Below are 19,189 nucleotides of genomic sequence, written 5' to 3'. Positions count from 1 at the left end.
GACGATTTGCTTCTAGGATGTAATTAAAAAAAACATATAAATGACAATTCTTAAACATGTTCAAATTGAGTTGCAGGAAAAAAATAGATTAAAAAATTGTGTCTTCAGTAAAATAAATGTTAACATAGAAGGCACAACAGAGATATAGCTGCACTTAAATGTTTCAGTAACATTTCAAAACTTTGGTCGAATATGGAATTACTTGTTAGCTTTTCCATCAACATACATGGTTAACCCAGATTTAGCCTTGCTTTGGCTAACTTAAAGCAACGAAATTTCTAATATTGTTAGACTACAGGAGTCACTGAAATAGACACAGTAAAACAACATGAGCTTCAAGAAACACAATGATTTTATTTGTCTCTATTTATGTTCTTTACTCCAGCCACTTGTTCTCTCAACTGACCACCTTTTACAGACAGTCCTATCCAAAATGGAGGGAAAGGTCGCGTGTGCCTGCTCCTTTCGGAACAAAACAATCTCCCGTAGACTCCCCGATGGCTGCTCCATCTTTACGGCCGAATTGCACGCAATATTGCTTGCACTTATGGCCGTAAAAGCATCAGAAAGGAGGAAATTTATAATCTGCTCTGACTCCAAATCTGCATTGCAAGCTTTGGGGCGGATGAAGACTGACATCCCATTGGTACATAAGAGCCTGAAGCTGTTGGACCAAATAACAACCGACCGTAGGGATGTCACCTTCATCTGGGTCCCCTCCCATGTTGGCATTGAGGGAAACGAAGCCGCAGACAGAGAAGCAAAGAGAGCCCTAAATCATGCGGTGTCAGGAACCCAAATTCCCTACTCGGACCTGAGACAAAGTATTGCCTCTGCCACCTATCGAGAGTGGCAGAACCGATGGGAGGCTGAGACTCACAGTAAACTCAGGCAGATTGTGGCGGATGTCAGGTGACGGCCCACATCTAAGGGTCTGACAAGGCGTGGTAGCACGACCATGTCCAGACTTAGGATTGGCCACACCTACATCACGCACTCTTTTGTACTGAAGAAAGAGGAGCCCCCACTTTGTGAGTACTGTGACTCTCGCCTCACCGTGGAACATATCCTCGTTGATTGCCCCAGATACCAGGATGTCAGGGCGAAATATTTTAGAGTCACTAATTTAAATACACTATATGATAATGTCGACCCTGGGAAGGTACTGGGCTTTATCCGGGAAGTGGGGCTATCTACGAAGATCTGATTTATGAATTTGTGAACATGCACTATTTACATTAGATTTTTACCAAATATTTAAATTTTTACTACCTTTACTATTTTAACTGTGAATAGACCTTGATTTTAATGATATGACTGTATAGAATCTGGCCTTGTTGTTTAGAGAGAGAGTAGTCCTTAAGGGACTGCAGGCACGACATGGTCTAAATTGTGCCGATGTGCCTCAAATCAAACAAATCAAATCAAACAGACAGTCCTGACACACTGCTGTTCACTCAACCATGTACACTCAAGGTCCACTGGTCATTTCATACACAGGCACACACACACTGCACTACCAGCCACTCAAAACACATACACTTACTATCACAGTCACAAGGTTCCCATTAGCTTTATTTCATTTTGTAGTAAATTCAGCAATAATAATGTTTATATTAAAAATAAAACTAAATTTACAATTAAACCTAAAAAAAAAAAGTAGGCCTAATATTTAGTATTTTAAAGATGAACTATTCTTTGGATTTGAAAGAAAGTCGTGACAATGAGATTAATTTTTTTATGTAGGCCTAATCATTGTAAATTATTTGACATAATTTTTGTATAATGATAATAATGGCAATGTCTTCGATTGCGAAGATTAAGGCTGAGTGCAGTGTTTCACATAACTACGGAAACCCAGTTGCGATCTGCATATTTTCCCGAATTTCTGGCACCTCTGTAACGCAGTCCTCCTCTAAGCTTGCCAAAGAAGATTGCATTTGTCATGCGGCTGTCTCTCATGCGGGATAAAAATTAATAAATAAGTGACATTTTCTTCCAATTTGTCTTCTCACGCTTCTTTATAAGTGTTTATCTTACAGGAAAAAATACAATGAAGATAAAGCGATATAAAGAAATGCGGTAGACCACGAGAAGAGGAAGATTGTGATAGATTCAAAAGTAAATACCTATATACCTATGCACCTATGCCTATTTCATAGTTAAGTTCCCTTTCAGACCTTGTGGTCTATAGGGCAGAGGATATAAAGGTCATCTGTTTCTGTGGCCTACGGTTAGCAAGGGTGTCATGTGGCCAGCACAACGACCTACCGCCTTTACTTTTCCCTAACTAATGTCAGGTACCATTAGAGCTGGGTGGACTCAGAGGCACCCGAAGTTCCCGAACTTTAAAATCCCAGTCTTCACCAGAATTCGAACCCCGGTCCCCGGTTCGGAAGCCAAGCGCTTTACCGCTCAGCCACCGCGCCTATTTAATGCCTATTTCATGGTTTTGTAATAATTCTTGATACCGCGTCAGTATAACTAAGGGACATAAGCCGTCCAGTACGTAATGCAACGCTTGTTCCTCTTTGTACTTTAAAAAAAAAAAGTTTTACTTTTTTAAATAAACTTTTAAAACAGAGTATTAGGCTTTAATGAATATTCATAAACTTAATAAATAACATTAATTTTGTCTTCTTTTATGGTGCACAAGAGTTTCTCTTTATTGAGGCTGAAATGATCGCTAAACAATTCTGTCCTCTAAACTTGTGCCACGTGATAATATATTTCTTCTATACAAATTACGATCTAATTTTAATACACAATGGCTATCACGTGACATCAAGTGTTGCGAGTCCACTGAGTTTGATACCTTGATTGGTTTTCTTTTACTCATTCAGTTCGTTCCAGCAAATAAAAAAAAAACGTGTTTGATTGGTCGAATTACAATGTTATAATCCTGATGCAGTCCCAGTTGCAATGGGAAGGCTATATCTGCAGAATTGGAAGACCCCTGCATCCCTTAACGATTCCTTCGTTGCTAATTAAGGGAAGGGAAGCGCTCACAAGGTGAAAAAAAAGAAAACGCTTCAGTGGCACCCTCAAAGCTTCTCTGAAAGCCTTCAGCATTGACCCAGCCACTTGGGAGACAGTAGCACAGGACAGAGCGTCATGGCGTGGCGCACAAATTGTTGAGAACAAGAAGAAAAGCGTCAGAGAAAAAATAAAAAGCAAGGCCAATGACTAGCTCCAGCTGGAAAAACCTGCCCAGTGTGCAGCCGAGCATTCCGGGCTCACATGGGCCTCACCAGCCACTTAAAACCCCAGTGCAAGGACCTCAGCCCCTTGGATGACAAAAGTGGTCATCATGGAACCACGATGGACAAATTATAACAATTTTACATGACTCCATTATTTCGTCTTTCCCAGTAAGTGTGTCTGTGGTCATGCACATTTCACTTTCACGGTGTGTCTCTGTATGACTACATATGTGTCTGCATTTCTTCTCATTACAGTTCTCTAAAATTGTGTCTAAGTGTGAGTGGATGTGTGTGTCTGTGATTGCCTGCATTTCATGCGTCTCACTTTGTCCGTTTATGTGCATTCATGTGTCTAAGTGTGAGTGGATGTTTGTGTCTGTGATTGCCTGCATTTCATGCGACTCAGTGTGTCCGCTTATGTGCATTCATGTGTCTAAGTGTGAGTGGATGTTTGTGTCTGTGATTGCCTGCATTTCATGCGACTCACTGTTTCCGTTTATGTGCATTCATGTGTGTCTTAGTTTAGTGGGTCTGTCTTTACGTATTCACTACATTTTTTCTTAAATAAATGTAAATAAATTTTAGTTTTCATATAGCGCTACTTTGATGCATATAGCATGCTCAGAGCGCTATGGTCCAATCTCATTTGTGAACCAGTCGGGGGAGGGGGTTTCTGGGAGAAGGTTTTCCGTGCAGCCTTTAGGCGCTCAGTAAACAAAACTCTGCTTGAGTCGGGTGTCAAAACTCGAGCCCTCTTCATAGGTAGCCAAGTCAATCTAAGTTCGCTTGAACTTAGCCTCTCGACCACGATTCCCACCACCTCTGTCTCTACGCCAGAGCCTCATTACTATAGTATGCACTGTTTTGTCTCTTTTGGTCCAGAAACACATACCATATTTTCAAACAACTTGTTTTTTTTAGTAAGTAACATTTTGTTTTCTAAAACATTGTTCCATACTCTAACAAACAAAGAAAGCCACTGATCATATAAACATTAGAGCCTGATTTTTTTTTCTAAACATCATTTATTTCAAAGCATTTAGATTTACATCGGTGTCTCAGTATACATTGAAACACATAGGCACAAGGAGAAGATATGGTGAAATCTAAGCAAGGGTATAGTCAAGCCACTTTCGAGGGCCCATCAGTTACAGCAGTTGATAGCTGTAACGTCATAAGGCAGTGGCATATCCCTGATTGGATGACGGAGCTAGCAATGCTTAAGGATATTGACATGGACTGGAAGAGTTTTTGATGGAGAAAGTGGAACTTCTTTTTTTTTTTCTTTTGAACGTGAGGGGGAGACTTTAAAATTTAACAGGTTTAATTATACGACTAAGCCAGGAAAGCCATGGTTTCCCTGTGCTAGATAATCTTTTATAGTCGTGTAGTTCCTACTGCCAAAAAATATATTGGTAGAAAAAAAAATTATATATTTTTTAATTTAAAGATATTCTTATGGTAAAATTATTAAAGAATATGTTTTGCACATTACACTGGTAAAAATGCAGAAGATTTGAGTCTTTGAAGGTGGTGTAAAAACTGTATCAGTTGTACCTTTAGAAATAATGTTATAACATTCTTTTGAAGGGCACTTTCTTGCTGTTGGAAAGGTTATTAACCTTATCTTTAATAGAATTGTTTCGTTTTTTTTTAAAAATCCAGATATAAACCCTTTCAAAAATTTTTTCCGCCAAATAACTGGCTTCATTTTGAGTAAAATTTTCCAGGGTAGATAACCGTGACGGATAACTCCGCAGCCGTTATTTAAATATTTTTCTTGCACTGTTTGGCGCGTTTTTCGTAGTCCAGCAAGGCCTGACTCTTGATACCACCGCCACTCATGGGAGGGCAGTAGGAGCCAAACATTTTGTCCCAGTGGTTGAAGAACGGTTGGTAGTTGGTCAGCGGCTTCTGGTGGTGCATGTCGTGTTTCGGAGAGCCTCCAATGTTGCCAGTCGGGTCAAGGTTGTGCAGAAGGAAGGGGAAGTCGAAGCCGATGTGAGCCTCGACACTGACAATGATACTGACCAACATGTAGCTGAGAGGAACAGACAAACGACACAATATTGAATCTCAATATAAAAAGATGAAAATCAAGGGAGAACATTCTCCTTGATTACAACAAAAATAAAAGCAAATGTTTTTATTTAGTTTGTCTCCCTTTCGTAGAGAAAAAAATATTTTAAAATGGGGCGGATACCTATAACATTTTTAAAAAAAGCAAAACTATATACAAACTCGACCAAGGGAAAAAAACACACAAAAAAAAAAAAAACACGAACAACTGTAAACAGGGCCGGCACTACAGATTACGGGTCCCTATGCGAAACGGATTGCGCGGGGCCTAGTCTGGGTAGGGATAAGGATAACAAGTGAAAATTAAGATTTTCTGTTAGAAAAAAAAAATTCGTCTTTGCATTTTATTCATACTTCACTAAGTACAAAATCACGGTCAAATTAACTTTACGAGCCATCTGCATTAGAAGGTAGTATTGTCTCTGACGAGCAGTCGTGACCTGGAGCTCTTCATCCTGCTTGAATGTTCTAAATGGCAGCGACCGTTACTTCGAGTGCGTTGTGCTATATATGTAACGTAAGAGTGTAATACTCTGGTCTAGGCAGGGCCGGTCTTAGGCCACTGCAACCTATGCGCCGCAGTGGGCCCCGCACTTTCATAGGCCCCGCACGAAATCTAGGTGTAAATTATTAAAGTAAACCATCTTAACTTATTATTAAAAAAGGTTCCTGGAATTCTCCTGAAATTGCAAAATATACGAAAAAGTCATGAAAATCTCCTGAAATTATTAAAAATCTTCTGGAAACGTATGCAAATCTCATTTAAAACAGACAAAAATTGCTATTTTGGGTTGTCCCTCCTACTCGCGATTAAAAAAATAGAAGTCATTGTCAGCTTTCATTTAATACAAATCTAATAATAAGGCGAATTTTAGCCAAAAAAGAAAAGTTCAAATACTTAATTAATTTGCTAGTCGATAGTAAATCTAATAATAATAATAATAATAATAATAATAATCTTTATTATCCGTAAGGAAATTTGTCTTACAATTTGTGCATTACACCAAACAAAAAACATTATAACTATAAGAAACCAAAGTGTACATTCACACCAGACGCACTCATAATTTACATGTGACAAAGTTTATACCAGATTGTTCTTATTTAATGATTTGATTGCCAGGGGAACAAAAGAGTGTTTGTGTCTGTTTGTCTTTGCTATCGGTGTCTTGTATCTCTTTTGTGATGGTAAAATCACAAAATCCTGACACAAAGGGTGATTCTTTATTTCGAGGATCTTGTTAGCTTTTTTATAGATGTTTGTCTCAAACAACTGCCCGAATGGGGTTTGTTTTTTGCCAATGATTTTGCCAGCAGCATTTAGGATTCTATTAAGTTTGAAAAGTTTATCTGCTTTTCGTTGGAAAACTACTATCAAATGTAGATGGCTTGTAAAGTTAATTTGACAGTGATTTTGTGCTTAGTAAAGAATGAATAAAATGAAAATACGAATTTATTTTCTAATACAAAATCTTAATTTTCACTTATTATCCTTATCACAACCCAGAATGGGCCCCGCGCAATCCGTTTCGCGTAGGACCCCGCACTCTGTAGGACCGGCCCTGGGTCTAGGGCCCGCTATAAGCGGCTGAAGGCCGCACGACTACGGAGAATATCTTCATATTTCTATTCTGTAACAGCCGCAATCCGAGCAAGGGCCCCCCGAGACCAATCGTCATAGAAGGCCTGAGCACTGACTTACAACGTCACAACCTATGGGCAATTGAGACCAATCGCTAGTTGCCCGCCACATGTCTGTATGACTTGACAACGAGCTATTGGCCTCCATTGCCTACAGGCTGCGACATCGCAAGTCAGTGTTGATTCTTACTATAACAATTGGTCGCGCCCCAACCAAACTTCGGCTTAATTTCGGGCAGACGTCTCGAGAGGTCGTAAAGCACTGCGTCACGTGCCAGATACGTCCCACGGGCCGTTGGGTAAGGTTTCACTGGTTTATATTACTGTCACCATAACTTTGTATTTCTGCTATTTTGTTAATATCAAGGCCGGCCTTGCGAATTGCGGGGCCCAACTTAATGGATGTTCACGAGACCCATCTCTAATTTTTTTTAACAATAACACCTATTAGTATTAGGCCTAATTAGATCATTATATAAACATTTATTATACAATATGCCTAGAAGTATCTCAATAGGCGCCAGTGGGTTAATTAAAGCTACGTCAATGGTACGATACACTACATATGTTAACCCTATAAGCCCTATTTATTGGCCTGTAACAAGAAACATGACAGACTGATATGCTAAATTTAAAATTGCGGAGCCCCTGCCAGGCGCCGGGTCCAATGTTGGGAATCAGTCAAATCGGCCTAAGGCCGGGCCTGATTAATACAAGATAATTAGCAATCAATTAGTAATCGATCTTCTCAATAATCTATTCAACAAGGCTATCAGTTAGAAGTCAACTATTAGTGTCCTTAAGTTATACATAACATCAAAGATAACTGCTTGTCAATGGTTCAGTGACACAGTGATCTAAATTACACATTTTTCTTTTATCATAACCTCTAGTTATGATTACGTATGTGATAAACAGCACGTGGAAACAGACGCCGATGCCAAAGTTCATTATGCCACGTAGGCACACTATGTCGTAATCCCATTTGTTTTTGTTTAGAATAGGTATTGTAGCGTAATGATACACAGATAGGTGTACTACGTCTGAAAATATGTGGTCGTGAATAGAACAGGAAGGAAACAGGGCCAGCCTTAGATAATCGGAGGCATTAGGCAAAATAAATTTGGTGGCCCTAAATGAAATTGAAAAATAAAAAAAAAAAAATATGCAGCGAAAAAAAATAAAATTATGCAATTTATTAAAAATCTAGTGTAGTCCAACAATAACATTGAGGACAAGTTTTACTATTTCTTCTGTAAAAAAATGTTGCAGAGTCCTGTGCGAAGCCCCAACCAATCCCTAGGCGGTTGCCTAATTTGATTATGCCCAAGGCCGGCCCTGGATGTAACAACACCGCATACAAGTGTTGATCACTTTTTTTTTTCTGGCCACCTGTGTGTTTAAGTTAGCCACAAGCGTTTCAAGGGCCGCAAAGCAGAATAAAAAAGCGGAGTCCTATCAAACCAAGTTTCTGCTGTTTCATTATGTCCTTTGGGCAAACGTTTTGATAGGTCAGATATGCCGCACCTTAGGGCTGGATATGGCCCAAGGACCGTAAGTTGGGTACCATTGCATATCTTATAGGGAAAAAAAAGTAACATTAAGCAAATCACTTATTTTCTTTCTTTATCTCATTCATTGAGGGACAAAGTTTGTAAATGTTTGTAAAATGTTTGACATGTTTCGGACATTCCTTCAGACTTGAAGATAATTTACTTCCTAGCCCAAGTCTCCTGCAGGACAACGTGAGATAGCAACGGGAAGAATATGAACCCGGTACCATTGAAACGACCGAACGACAGTCCAGCGCAGCCTACTTTTGCTTCAGGGCCGATAAATTCGAATAAAAAGTAAGAACATCCCTTCCGTTTACGGAACTCGCAACTACCAACAGATTGTCTGCTACATCTCCCCGCGACGCATTCCCTTAGAAACGATAGAGCGTGCTAAGTCTAAGTCAGTTGAACTCACCTCCATACAGTCAGTGGATGTGAGTTGAAGAACCAGGTGTTGGTGGTGGTCAAGAAGCCAACAGTTACCAGCTCCCAGGGATGCAGATACTGAGTGACCCAGACAAACGGACTGCTGTAACGGTGATGGACAGCGTGAATATGTTTGTACAAAAAGCGTATCTGTTAAAAGTAGACAACATACAATTTTATTATAAGAACATAATTGTTCATTATTTTTGGGAGAAGAACTAAAAGTTCACAATATTCAAAACAAAAATCGACAACAAAATAATGGCGAAGATTACAGTATCAGAATGTAAGATAATGATAATAATGGCAATCAGGGCTGATTCTAGCAATTGCGGGGCCCTATGCGAAACGGATTGCGCGGGGCCTAGTCTGGGTAGGGATAAGCATAATGTCAAAATTAAGATTATTTTAGTTAGAAAACACTTTCGTCTTTGCAATAAATTTTTAAAAATTAAAGATCGCAATGCTGTTTTTATTTATTGGCACCCCGAAAATGAAAATATCGTCCATTTTTCAGGAGATTTTAATAATTCCAGATTTCCAGGACTTTTTCGTATATTTTGCCTTTTCAGGAGATTTCCTGAAAATCAGGATGCCATGGAAACCTTATTATTATAAATAAGTTATAATGATTTAATTTAATAATTTACACTTACAATTAGCTCGGGGCCTATGAAAGAGCGGGGCCCACTGCGACCGCATAGTTTGCAGTGGGCTAAGACCGGCCCTGATGGCAATGACACCTATTTCTAAGATGGCAAATAAAGTGCAGTGTTTCAAGTGACCGCGTAAACTCATTGGCCACAGAAAGTAAAAATGTTTGTAAAATGTTTTACATGTTTCGGATGTTCCTTCAGAGTTGAAGATAGTTTACTTCCTAGTCCAAACCTCCCGCAGGACGACGGGGGATGGGAGCGGGCAGGGTTTGAACCCTCGACCGTCGTTAAATCCGAAGGAATGTCCAGCGCGCAAACCGCACGACCAGGGAGCCATTAAGTGTGAGATTAAGTGTGAGAAAGAAGTAAGAGAATGTAGTGAAAAGTAAAGAGGAAAGTGAATGTGAAAGAAAATTCATCTATCGTCGCCAAACCTATTTGCCTCAGAAAGTAAGATAAGGTGTGAGAAAGAGATGAGAAGTAAAAGAATGTAGTGAAAAGTAATAAGAGAAAGTGGTTAAAAGTAAGAGGAAAGTAATTGTGAAGAAACAAGTATCTTTAATTATAAAGTGCCTTTTAATTGTGAAGCATTTCAAGATAACATATATACAAGGCTAACATTATATACAGAACAACTCCACTAGATGACTTCCTTCTTCTTGTTTACAACACACACGTGACTTCCCGCAAGTCCCCTAACTCCCCGGTACGGTCACGGTTGACCACACATAGTAACCATGTCACAACAGTAATTGTGATAGAAAAGTATTCTATCGTAGCCACAAAAAAAAAAAGAGTTAAATGTCAATGGAGGATTTCTTAAGTGGATGAAGAAAGAAAAAAATTGTATTTATTACCTATTAGTAATGTTCACAACATGCTAAAAGTTCCTCTTTCAGACCTTGCGATCTATAGGTCAGATGATGTGAAGGTTATATGTTTCTGTGGCCTACGTTTAACTAGGGTGTCAACTGGCCAGCACAACGACTAACCGCCTTTACTTTCCCCAGCTATAGTCAGGTACCCATTAGAAACGGGTGGACTCAGAGTCACCCCTAAAGATCCCGAAATTTAAAATCAAATTCTTCATAAGGATTCAAACCCGGAACCCCCCGGTTCGGAAGCCAAGTGCTTTACCACTCAGCCACCATGCCTCTTTCACATGATGAGAGAAAAAAATCAGTACCTAAGCAAGCTAGTATAGCATGTAACAGAAACTTCATTCATAAACTTGCTTATCATGCTTAAAAATGGCTCATTTGTATTTTTTTTTTGTCTTGCCAACAAAGCGTAATAAAATCATAACACTCTGGAGGGCCCCAAGTCGAACAATTGAGATAAACGCTACAACCTTCACCTTGTCTAGGCCAGCCAATGTGAACAATGCGTTACACTAGTCCCTTCAGTCTCAGTCAGAAACCAAGTACGGCAGGGAAAGTTATCAAAGATTTTTATCAATTAGGACATACATAAGCTAGCATCTGTTATGGGGTCAAAGGTTGAGATATAGTCAATATCAGGGCAGTACGTAAATGTTATAATAAAATTAGAGATTACTGTTCCTGCTTTATCTTTTTTACATAACTATTGTGTTCATCTTTTATAACTCTAAGAATTTCCTAGAGTCTGTGCTGGGTATTTTTTCAGTACCTAAGCTAGCCTGCGATAATCACAATATAAAAGCAAGGAAAGACTCAAAAGTAAAGTAGCAATTATACATAAAACACTGAACCATAATCTTCAAATACAAAAACAAAATTTAATAAAATACTCTGAAAGACACAAAGATACAGGCACATTCCTCGTTCCACATGCTAGGACAAATTTGTACAAATACTCCTTCTTCCCTAGTGCTATTAGAGCATGGAATGGGTTGCCTGAGCTAGCCAGAAAAACCAATGACTTGGCAGAATTTAAGTCATTGGTTAATATGCATGACTAAATGCATGACGCGTAGGACGTAATCATCTTCTTTTTTGAAGTAACGTCTGTATTATATAAGATAAGATAAGATTAGATAAGATAAATTCGAAAACGTAACTAAATACTATCATTTCTTACATAGACTTAGACTTAGATCGTCACGCGCCATTATTTCAAAACTAGATATCAATATTCAAAACGACTATTATATTAGTTTGACCTAATGGTGACATTATAATTCTGACATTTACATGTTAATTTACCTTCGAAGCGGTTTAATGTATTAAAAGTTAACTAGTACGACATATCCAGAAAATGTTGAGTTTACCATTATTGATTCCCGCCTTCATTTGAATAATTTTAATCTTACTGCTGCTTTTTTTGTTAAAGTCTGAAATGGTAAGTTTGTCAGGAAGAAAATCTTGTGCCAACTCTAGCTAAAACTTCAGAAAAAAATATGCTAAACTTGTAGCTACAATTTTTAACAAGATCATCAACGTAGGCCTATAGTTCTACGTTCCATCCAGAATATGAAAGGAGTAAAATTAATAAAATAGACTAACTACCAAAAGAATATAGACATATTTAAAATCCTTGTAATGAGGAGGCGCGGTGGCTGAGTGGTAAAGAGCTTTGCTTCCAAACCTGGGGTCCTGGGTTCGAATCAAGATGAAGACTTGGATTTTGATTTTCGGGATATTTAGGGCGCCTCTGAGTCTACCCAGCTCTAATGGGTACTTAACATTAATTGGGTAAAAGTAAAGGCGGTTGGTCGTTCTGCTGGCCACATGACACCCTCGTTAACCGTGGGCCACAGAAACAGATGACCTTTTCATCATCTGCCCCATAGATCGCAAGGTCTGAAAGGGGAACTTTAATTTTTACCATGTAATGAATACCAATGAGTTTGAATAAATTATTAAATTATAGCTTTCATATAGCGCTACATTGAGACTTATATCATGCTCATAGAACTCTGGTCCAATTTCATTTGTGTAACCAATGGGGAGGGGCTACCTTTGGGCGCTCAGTAAACACAACTCTGCCCGAGTCGGGTATCAAACTTCTAGCCCCCCTTCAGTGCCAAGCCAAGCCAAGTTCTAGCGTACTTAGCCTCTCGACCACGCTTCCCATGTTACATGTTAAGCATCTTGCTTAAGATGAATGTTCACTTACTTTATGATGACTCATGTGCCAGACATAATACTGCAGATCAAAGACGACCAGAGCCGCCAACTGATGCCAGCAGAACTCAAACATACTGGGTGCTTCATCCGGCAAAGGTGTGACAGGAGTCCAGATCCATTGGGCAACGGCCCCTGGCATAACGAACAAGACGTGGTTCCAGAAAGTTAAGTTGAGTGTGTCATAAATGTGTTCTTTGGTCACCTGGAAACACATGAGAAGAAAAGAAAATCATGGAATTAGCCTGTATTTATATATGTCCTAGCAATATCTGCCAACTAGCCTTTGTTAAAGGATTCTATTGTCATTTTGGTCATCAAATTGCCCGTAACCGTTACAAGTAGGAAGGGAAGACATTGCGCAAAATTGGACCGCATAAGGACCGGCTGCGCGTGCTGGTATGACCCTTGCAGAGAACAAAAGGTCTGAGTCAGCCTTCCTAATCTCACCTAACCTCACGTATGTGTTAGTCTGTTAAACCCTGGGGCACCAAACAAGATGGTCGACCGTCTTTCTTTCTTCCTCACAGTCTTTTGCCTTGGATATGCCTGGTCATTCTTTCACGTTGTCTTCCAAACGCTTTCTGTCTGCCTCTTCTTCTTTTTCCTGGTACTGTTCCCTGAAGGAAGGTCTTTGCGAGACTAGAGGACCTTGTGATGTGGCCTTAGACATTCGAAAGACCGAAAACTTCCCAATCTGAATAATATTTCATCTGATAGCTCAAAGACATAGTCTTCTAATGCACAAACTGTAGTAAATTGTACAGCCCCGGAATTGGCCTGTTTAGTTTGCCTTGAAGATGTATTCTTCGCCCGCGATTCCTCTGGGCGCAACCACCGTCTTCAAAAGATAAAAAGAGTCATATGGTGCAATCAATTTCAAACTTTATATTTTATCTTTAGCACAGTCTGCAAAAAATCTCACAGCTCAGCAGCAAAAAGCTGGCTAGAAGAAGAAGAATATGAAATCATAGAAATCTTAAAAGTACGAAGACAACGTACTGGTCCTGTTAACTGGACAATCTATTATGAACGTCTAGGCTTGATTGTTTGCAAATCTAATATATAAAGCATAAAGTAAGGCGTATGTATGTATGTATTGGTTATGCTTGCTATGGAAGTGGCAAAATATGTAGGTCACAGCTGGGGCTGCGCAGCCACGGAAAATACTGCATTCCTCACTAGTCTTCGAACTCGAAGACAAGCTTTATGTATGTATGTATGTATGTATGTATGTATGTATGTATGTATGTATGTATGTATGTATGTATGTATGTATGTATGTATGTATGTATGTATGTATGTATGTATGTATGTATGTGTGTATGTATGTGTGTATGTATGCATGTATGTTTGTATGTATGTATGTATGTATGTATGTATGTATGTATGTTTGTATGTATGTATGTATGTATGTATGTATGTATGTTTGTATGTTTGTATGTATGTATGTATGTATGTATGTATGTATGTATGTATGTATGTATGTATGTAATGTATGTATGTATGTATGTATGTATGTATGTATGTATGTATGTATGTTTGTATGTTTGTATGTATGTATGTATGTATGTATGTATGTATGTATGTATGTATGCATGCATGCATGTATGTATGTATGTATGTATGTATGTTTGTATGTATGTATGTATGTATGTATGTATGTATGTATGTATGTATGTATGTATGTATGTATGTATGTATGCATGTATGTATGTATGTATGTATGTATGTATGTATGTATGTATGTATGTATGTATGTATGTATGTATGTATGTATGTATGTATGTATGTATGTCTAGCATAGAAATCAAAACCGTTTGACCAATCTTGATAAAACATGGCATAAATGTTTATTATGTCATGGCAAAGACCGTAGAGTGTCTTTAATGCCCTGCCACAACTGGGGAGCCCTAAAAATAAAAGAAAATACCTATAATTATCTCTATTAAAGAGAGAAAAGTTTAGACGAATCGGGTAAACCCGTCCCGCAGGCTTGTACCGTATAAAAATGCCTCTAAAGATGCAGATCAAACTCTCTTACCTCTTTGTCTATCTGTATCTTGTACTTCCGGTACCAGACTTGCTTCTTGCAGAAGATATCAAAAAGCATAAAAGGTAAACACAGGGCAAAGTAGAAGATGACTGAAAGAAACACGGGGAACAGAGGCGACGCCAGGTAGGGCTCGTAACCCAAACGTAGGTCCCAAATAATCTGTTAATGATTAAAAAAAAATAATTCAGAATTAAAAAGTTAAGTAAATCCGACAAATAGTAAAAAATTTTAAGGATATCTATGTATATATTTGAACAGTTGTTGTTGTTGTTTTTTTCAAATTACTAAAATAAAATAATTCAGAATTTAAAAATTAAGTAAATCAAATAATAGTAACATTTTAAGGATAACTCTGTGTAGGCCTATAGAAATTGAAATAATTCAAAACAACTGAAAGGACTGAGCCGTATGAGCAACGCCATGAGTGCACCAAGCCTAACAGATAATTTTAAATTTGCAAAGTCTCATTAAAACATTACAATACGATACGATGTTAAATCTACAGCTGTATAATTTTCTTCCATTTCATTGCCCCCAACCGAGGCCATGCGTTCTAGATGGCCTCAACACTGACAACCTGTGGGCAATGGAGACCAATAGCTCGTTGCCACGTCAGAGTTCTGCACGACACTAGACAATCCATGAAATGGCATGGACTATTATTTTGGCTTTCTAATTAAGTCGTATGTCACAGAGACGTGAAGGGTAACAGATACAAACAGATACAGACCAACAGGATGGATATAGACCCAACTGAGGGGAACTGCCTAGAACAGAGTCCGATGGCGAAGTACTCTTATGGCCCTTTGTTCCACTGGGAGTCAATAGGATTATGTCGAACAGTCGTTCTGCATTGCCTGATGTCGTGGTAAATCTAATTGACTTCAACTCTTTGAATCTAAATTAACTTTTTTTTTCTTTAGAATAAATGTGTAGATCTAGAGATATAAGACAAAAAGACAATTGCCGTAACAAATAAATTTACTTGTAACAAAGGTCGTTCAGTTCTGAGAAAGCTTGGAGTCAAATATTCCGTAACAATTTTTGTAGCATTGGAAAATCCAGTCGCATTCAATATTTTGGGAATCTCCATTTTTACTCAAGGAATGTAATCCAAATTATAGAAATTTTGAAGCTGACATCGGCTACCTCCCTTGATGTTACACATTCAGTTCTGAAAGAAAAAAAGAATATAAACTCAAGGATATGATACATACTAACATAACTTTTAAGGCATTGCTTCTCAAACTTGTTCCTTAACGGAACACTTTTCATATTCAGAGTATTTAGTGGAACACTTTGCTTATTTTTTAGAGAGATTAATTCACGTTGTTGCCTGGGTTCTGCAGAACACAGTTCGGGAAACACTGTTTCAAGGTCCTATACAAGGAAGCCTCGATGTTTCTTAAGTAGCGGTATTGAGTTTCCAAATCTTAATACCGGTAATCTCTGTAGAAAAATCGATTTATCGACCTCTGTTCTTACTTTTCAAAATTTACATGAGGTGTAGAGGCAGAAATCAATTTCTAGAATAAAATGAGTGTCAAAAGGTGTTTGAACTTCTGTTCACCTAAAGGCTCATACTTTTTAATTTCAGCTGAGATGATGCTGTAAGATAGTTCAAAAGTCTAGTATTAGCTTTTGATAGTTAACTTTGCATAATCATGGCAAATACACACCTGCCAACTGCCAACCTACTTTCTCGAAACTAAACGAAGTAGGCAAGTGAAATTTAAACTAAAACGAAACCAGTATGGTTTCACGGTTATTAGTAATTCTCTAAGCTTTGCTCTTTCTTAAGAAATTCATTTAAAAAAAATGCAGTTGAATTTCTTTAAACAATTAAATGCTCTAAGATAGAGAAAGAAGAGAAAGCGATACGAAGAAATATGCTGGCGATATTATAATAATAATAAGGCTTGTCTTCCAGTCCGAAGATTAATATAGTATTTCCCGTGGCTAAATCAGCCCAAGCTGTGACCTATATATTATGCCACATTCAGGGCAAGCATAACCATTGTCTGCCGGTGGTCGATTTAGATTTTCTTTTCGCCGTTTGCGGCTGTCCTCTGCAGCGGATTTTCTTTTGATCTCAAATGTGTATCCCGCGGCCTTTGTGAGTGACCTCCAGCTGTCTCGTTCTGAGGCCGCATGCAACCAGGTGCTCTCTTCTATGTCAGCTAATGCAAGTTGGCGCCTAATCTGGTCTTTGAAGCGTTTCCGTGGGGCGCCTCTGTTACGTCGACCACCTTTTAGCTCACCAAAAAAGACAGCCTTTGGCATACGTTCGTCTCCCATACCGGATACGTGCCCTGCCCAGCGTAACTGTCGGACCATAAGAAGTCCCTCTATACTGCCCATGCCGGCGTTCAGAAGGACATCGCTGTTTGTAGTGCGGTTTTGCCACCGTATGTCCATGATGGAGCGCAAGCATCTTTGGTGAAAGCGATCAAGTAGCCATAGTTGCTTTCTGTATAGTGTCCATGTCCATATAGAAGGACTGAAAGAACTTTGCATATTCATGGCAAAAACACACTTGCCAACTGCCAACCTACTTTCCCGAAAATAAATGGAGCAAGCCAGTAAAATTTAAAATAAGAAGAAACCAGTATGGTTTTACGGTTATTAGTGATTTTCTAAACTTTACTCTTTGTTGGCGAATTCATTTTTTAAATAAATACCGCTGACTTTCTTTAAATAATAAAACGCTGTAAGAGATACAAAGAAGAGAACGCGATATGAAGAAATAAGCTGGAGATATAATGGAACCAAGGTAAGAATTAAAAAAAAAGAGGAATATAGGGATTTATTGAAATAAATCAAATAAACAATGTCAAGGTCATTATATTCAAAGATTACTGTTGCCAACTAAATTTAAAAAAAAATTACTTTGCTCCAGAAGTGAAAGAGCTTGGAAATGTTAGTCTACAGTCCTGAAAAGTTCACAGAAAGGATTATACGGTTTAGTAAAATACATAGCGTATCAACACTTCCGTATTCTGCACACTGGATTCACCAACAATTTTGCCTCCTTGTATACCAAAAAAATTCTAATGACGGTATATGAGATTTTTTTTTAGATACCAATGTATTCTTGATGTACTCTATCCTTAATTAAAAGTACTTTGCATCAAAACCATGGGTAGTTTGGTACTATGTGGACAAGTTCAGAAATATCAAATATCTTCTGTAACTCTGGTTCTCTTATCTATTTTTTTCAGGAATATCCATTTTCTATCACACCTTCTGATTGCTACTCAACTGTGTGTTTCATGATTTCAGGTTATATCTATATAACAAATATAAGCTTCTAGTTCATTAAAATTATTTTAAGTTGCTGGCGTGCTTCTTCTTTTTTTTTTTTTTATTTAAGCTATTTTTAGAAACTATTATCTTTGACCATCACTACAGCTCAACAGTTTTGTCGGCAGCACGAATTGCTATCCTTTTCATTTTAGTCTTTAATTAGCAGCTGGATTGGAGCTCGGGACTATCGTGACGTATTTATGTAATAATTGTTTATAGATTTAATCAGGCTTCATTTGAAATGACCTTTTTTATCGATTTATTTAAAATGTCTTGACCTAAAATCAAATCAATATATTTAACGCGACTATGGAAAATTCGCGTGTAAATTGTCTATAAATCTAAAGAAATCACAATACAACTTTACTAATGCCAAGTTTCCGAGAGACACAGATGGCTCAATTATTATTATAATGATTATAATTAATCCTCTGTATAGCGCTCTTCCAGAAATCGGATCCAAAATCTAATTCTATTTATGTATTATTATTATTATTATTTTTGTAGCAGCAGACATTGAGTTCTACAAGAACTGGTCGTGCGTCTGGACTGTCGTTCAGTTTTATCGATGTTCCAGGGTTCAAACTCTGCCCGCTCCCATCCCACGTCGTTCTGCGGGAGGTTTGGACTAGGAAGTAATTATCTTCAACTCTGAAGAAACATCCGAAACATGTCAAACAAACAAACAATAAAAGTTTAAAAGTTACCTTCAAAAACCTTCTCCCCACTGCTCGTGATTCAGATAGATCTATTTAGTCGTGATTTAAGTCATAGTCGGGTAGCTAGATCTAGCAGACGAGATTACGCCTGTGTTACAATCCAGAGCAGTCACGTAACCTCGTAACCTTAACGTTGTTATCGCACTTCCCTCTATCTTGATTGGCAGAACGCGGGAAAAAAAAACTGTAGGTCACAAAAAATGTACAATTTTTTTTTCTCTCTTATCAAATGTGTCCGCATGTGTGTCAGTGTATGTGAGGGTGTGTGTGCTTATGCAAGCGCGTGGGTTATGTTGTAACAGATATTGACTATGATAGGAAATGTACACCAGTTATTGACATAGGCGTTTTCCTGGGTGCTAGAAGTTGAATTGAGTGCTAAAGACACGTTAAGGAAAGGAGATTGGAACAGATCAATAGTCGATCAATTTGCTCTAAAC

The 19,189-nt window shown here is 38.2% G+C and overlaps 1 protein-coding gene across 1 annotated transcript; it reads right to left on the bottom strand.

The window, feature by feature from the left end:
• Window positions 1-4,250: 4,250 nt before the first annotated feature.
• LOC106054281 (cholesterol 25-hydroxylase-like protein 1, member 2) lies at window positions 4,251-18,895 on the bottom strand. Its single transcript, XM_056018306.1, has 6 exons — window positions 18,738-18,895; window positions 15,710-15,898; window positions 14,713-14,883; window positions 12,661-12,873; window positions 8,895-9,055; window positions 4,251-5,244 (listed from the first exon to the last, which is right to left on the bottom strand). Exons 2-6 carry the CDS (start codon window positions 15,815-15,817, stop codon window positions 4,971-4,973), a joined length of 927 nt encoding a protein of 308 aa, XP_055874281.1. The 5' UTR covers window positions 15,818-15,898; window positions 18,738-18,895; the 3' UTR covers window positions 4,251-4,970.
• Window positions 18,896-19,189: the final 294 nt, after the last annotated feature.

This window comes from Biomphalaria glabrata, chromosome 1 (assembly GCF_947242115.1).
Source record: "Biomphalaria glabrata chromosome 1, xgBioGlab47.1, whole genome shotgun sequence".
NCBI classification, from domain to species: domain Eukaryota; kingdom Metazoa; phylum Mollusca; class Gastropoda; family Planorbidae; genus Biomphalaria; species Biomphalaria glabrata.
The sequence above is the reverse complement of the archived record's forward strand: the minus strand, read 5'-3'. Positions and strand labels throughout refer to the sequence as shown.

What these genes read in the sequence shown, in the direction of transcription:
- LOC106054281 (XM_056018306.1), bottom strand. Translation starts at nt 15,817, where the DNA reads ATGGAGATTCCCAAAATATTGAATGCGACTGGATTTTCCAATGCTACA. An exon ending in CTGAACGACCTTTGTTACAA is followed by an intron (nt 14,884 to 15,709) that starts GTAAATTTATTT and finishes AATCATTAACAG; the next exon opens with ATTATTTGGGACCTACGTTT. An exon ending in GGCACATGAGTCATCATAAA is followed by an intron (nt 9,056 to 12,660) that starts GTAAGTGAACAT and finishes TACTTTTAACAG; the next exon opens with ATACGCTTTTTGTACAAACA.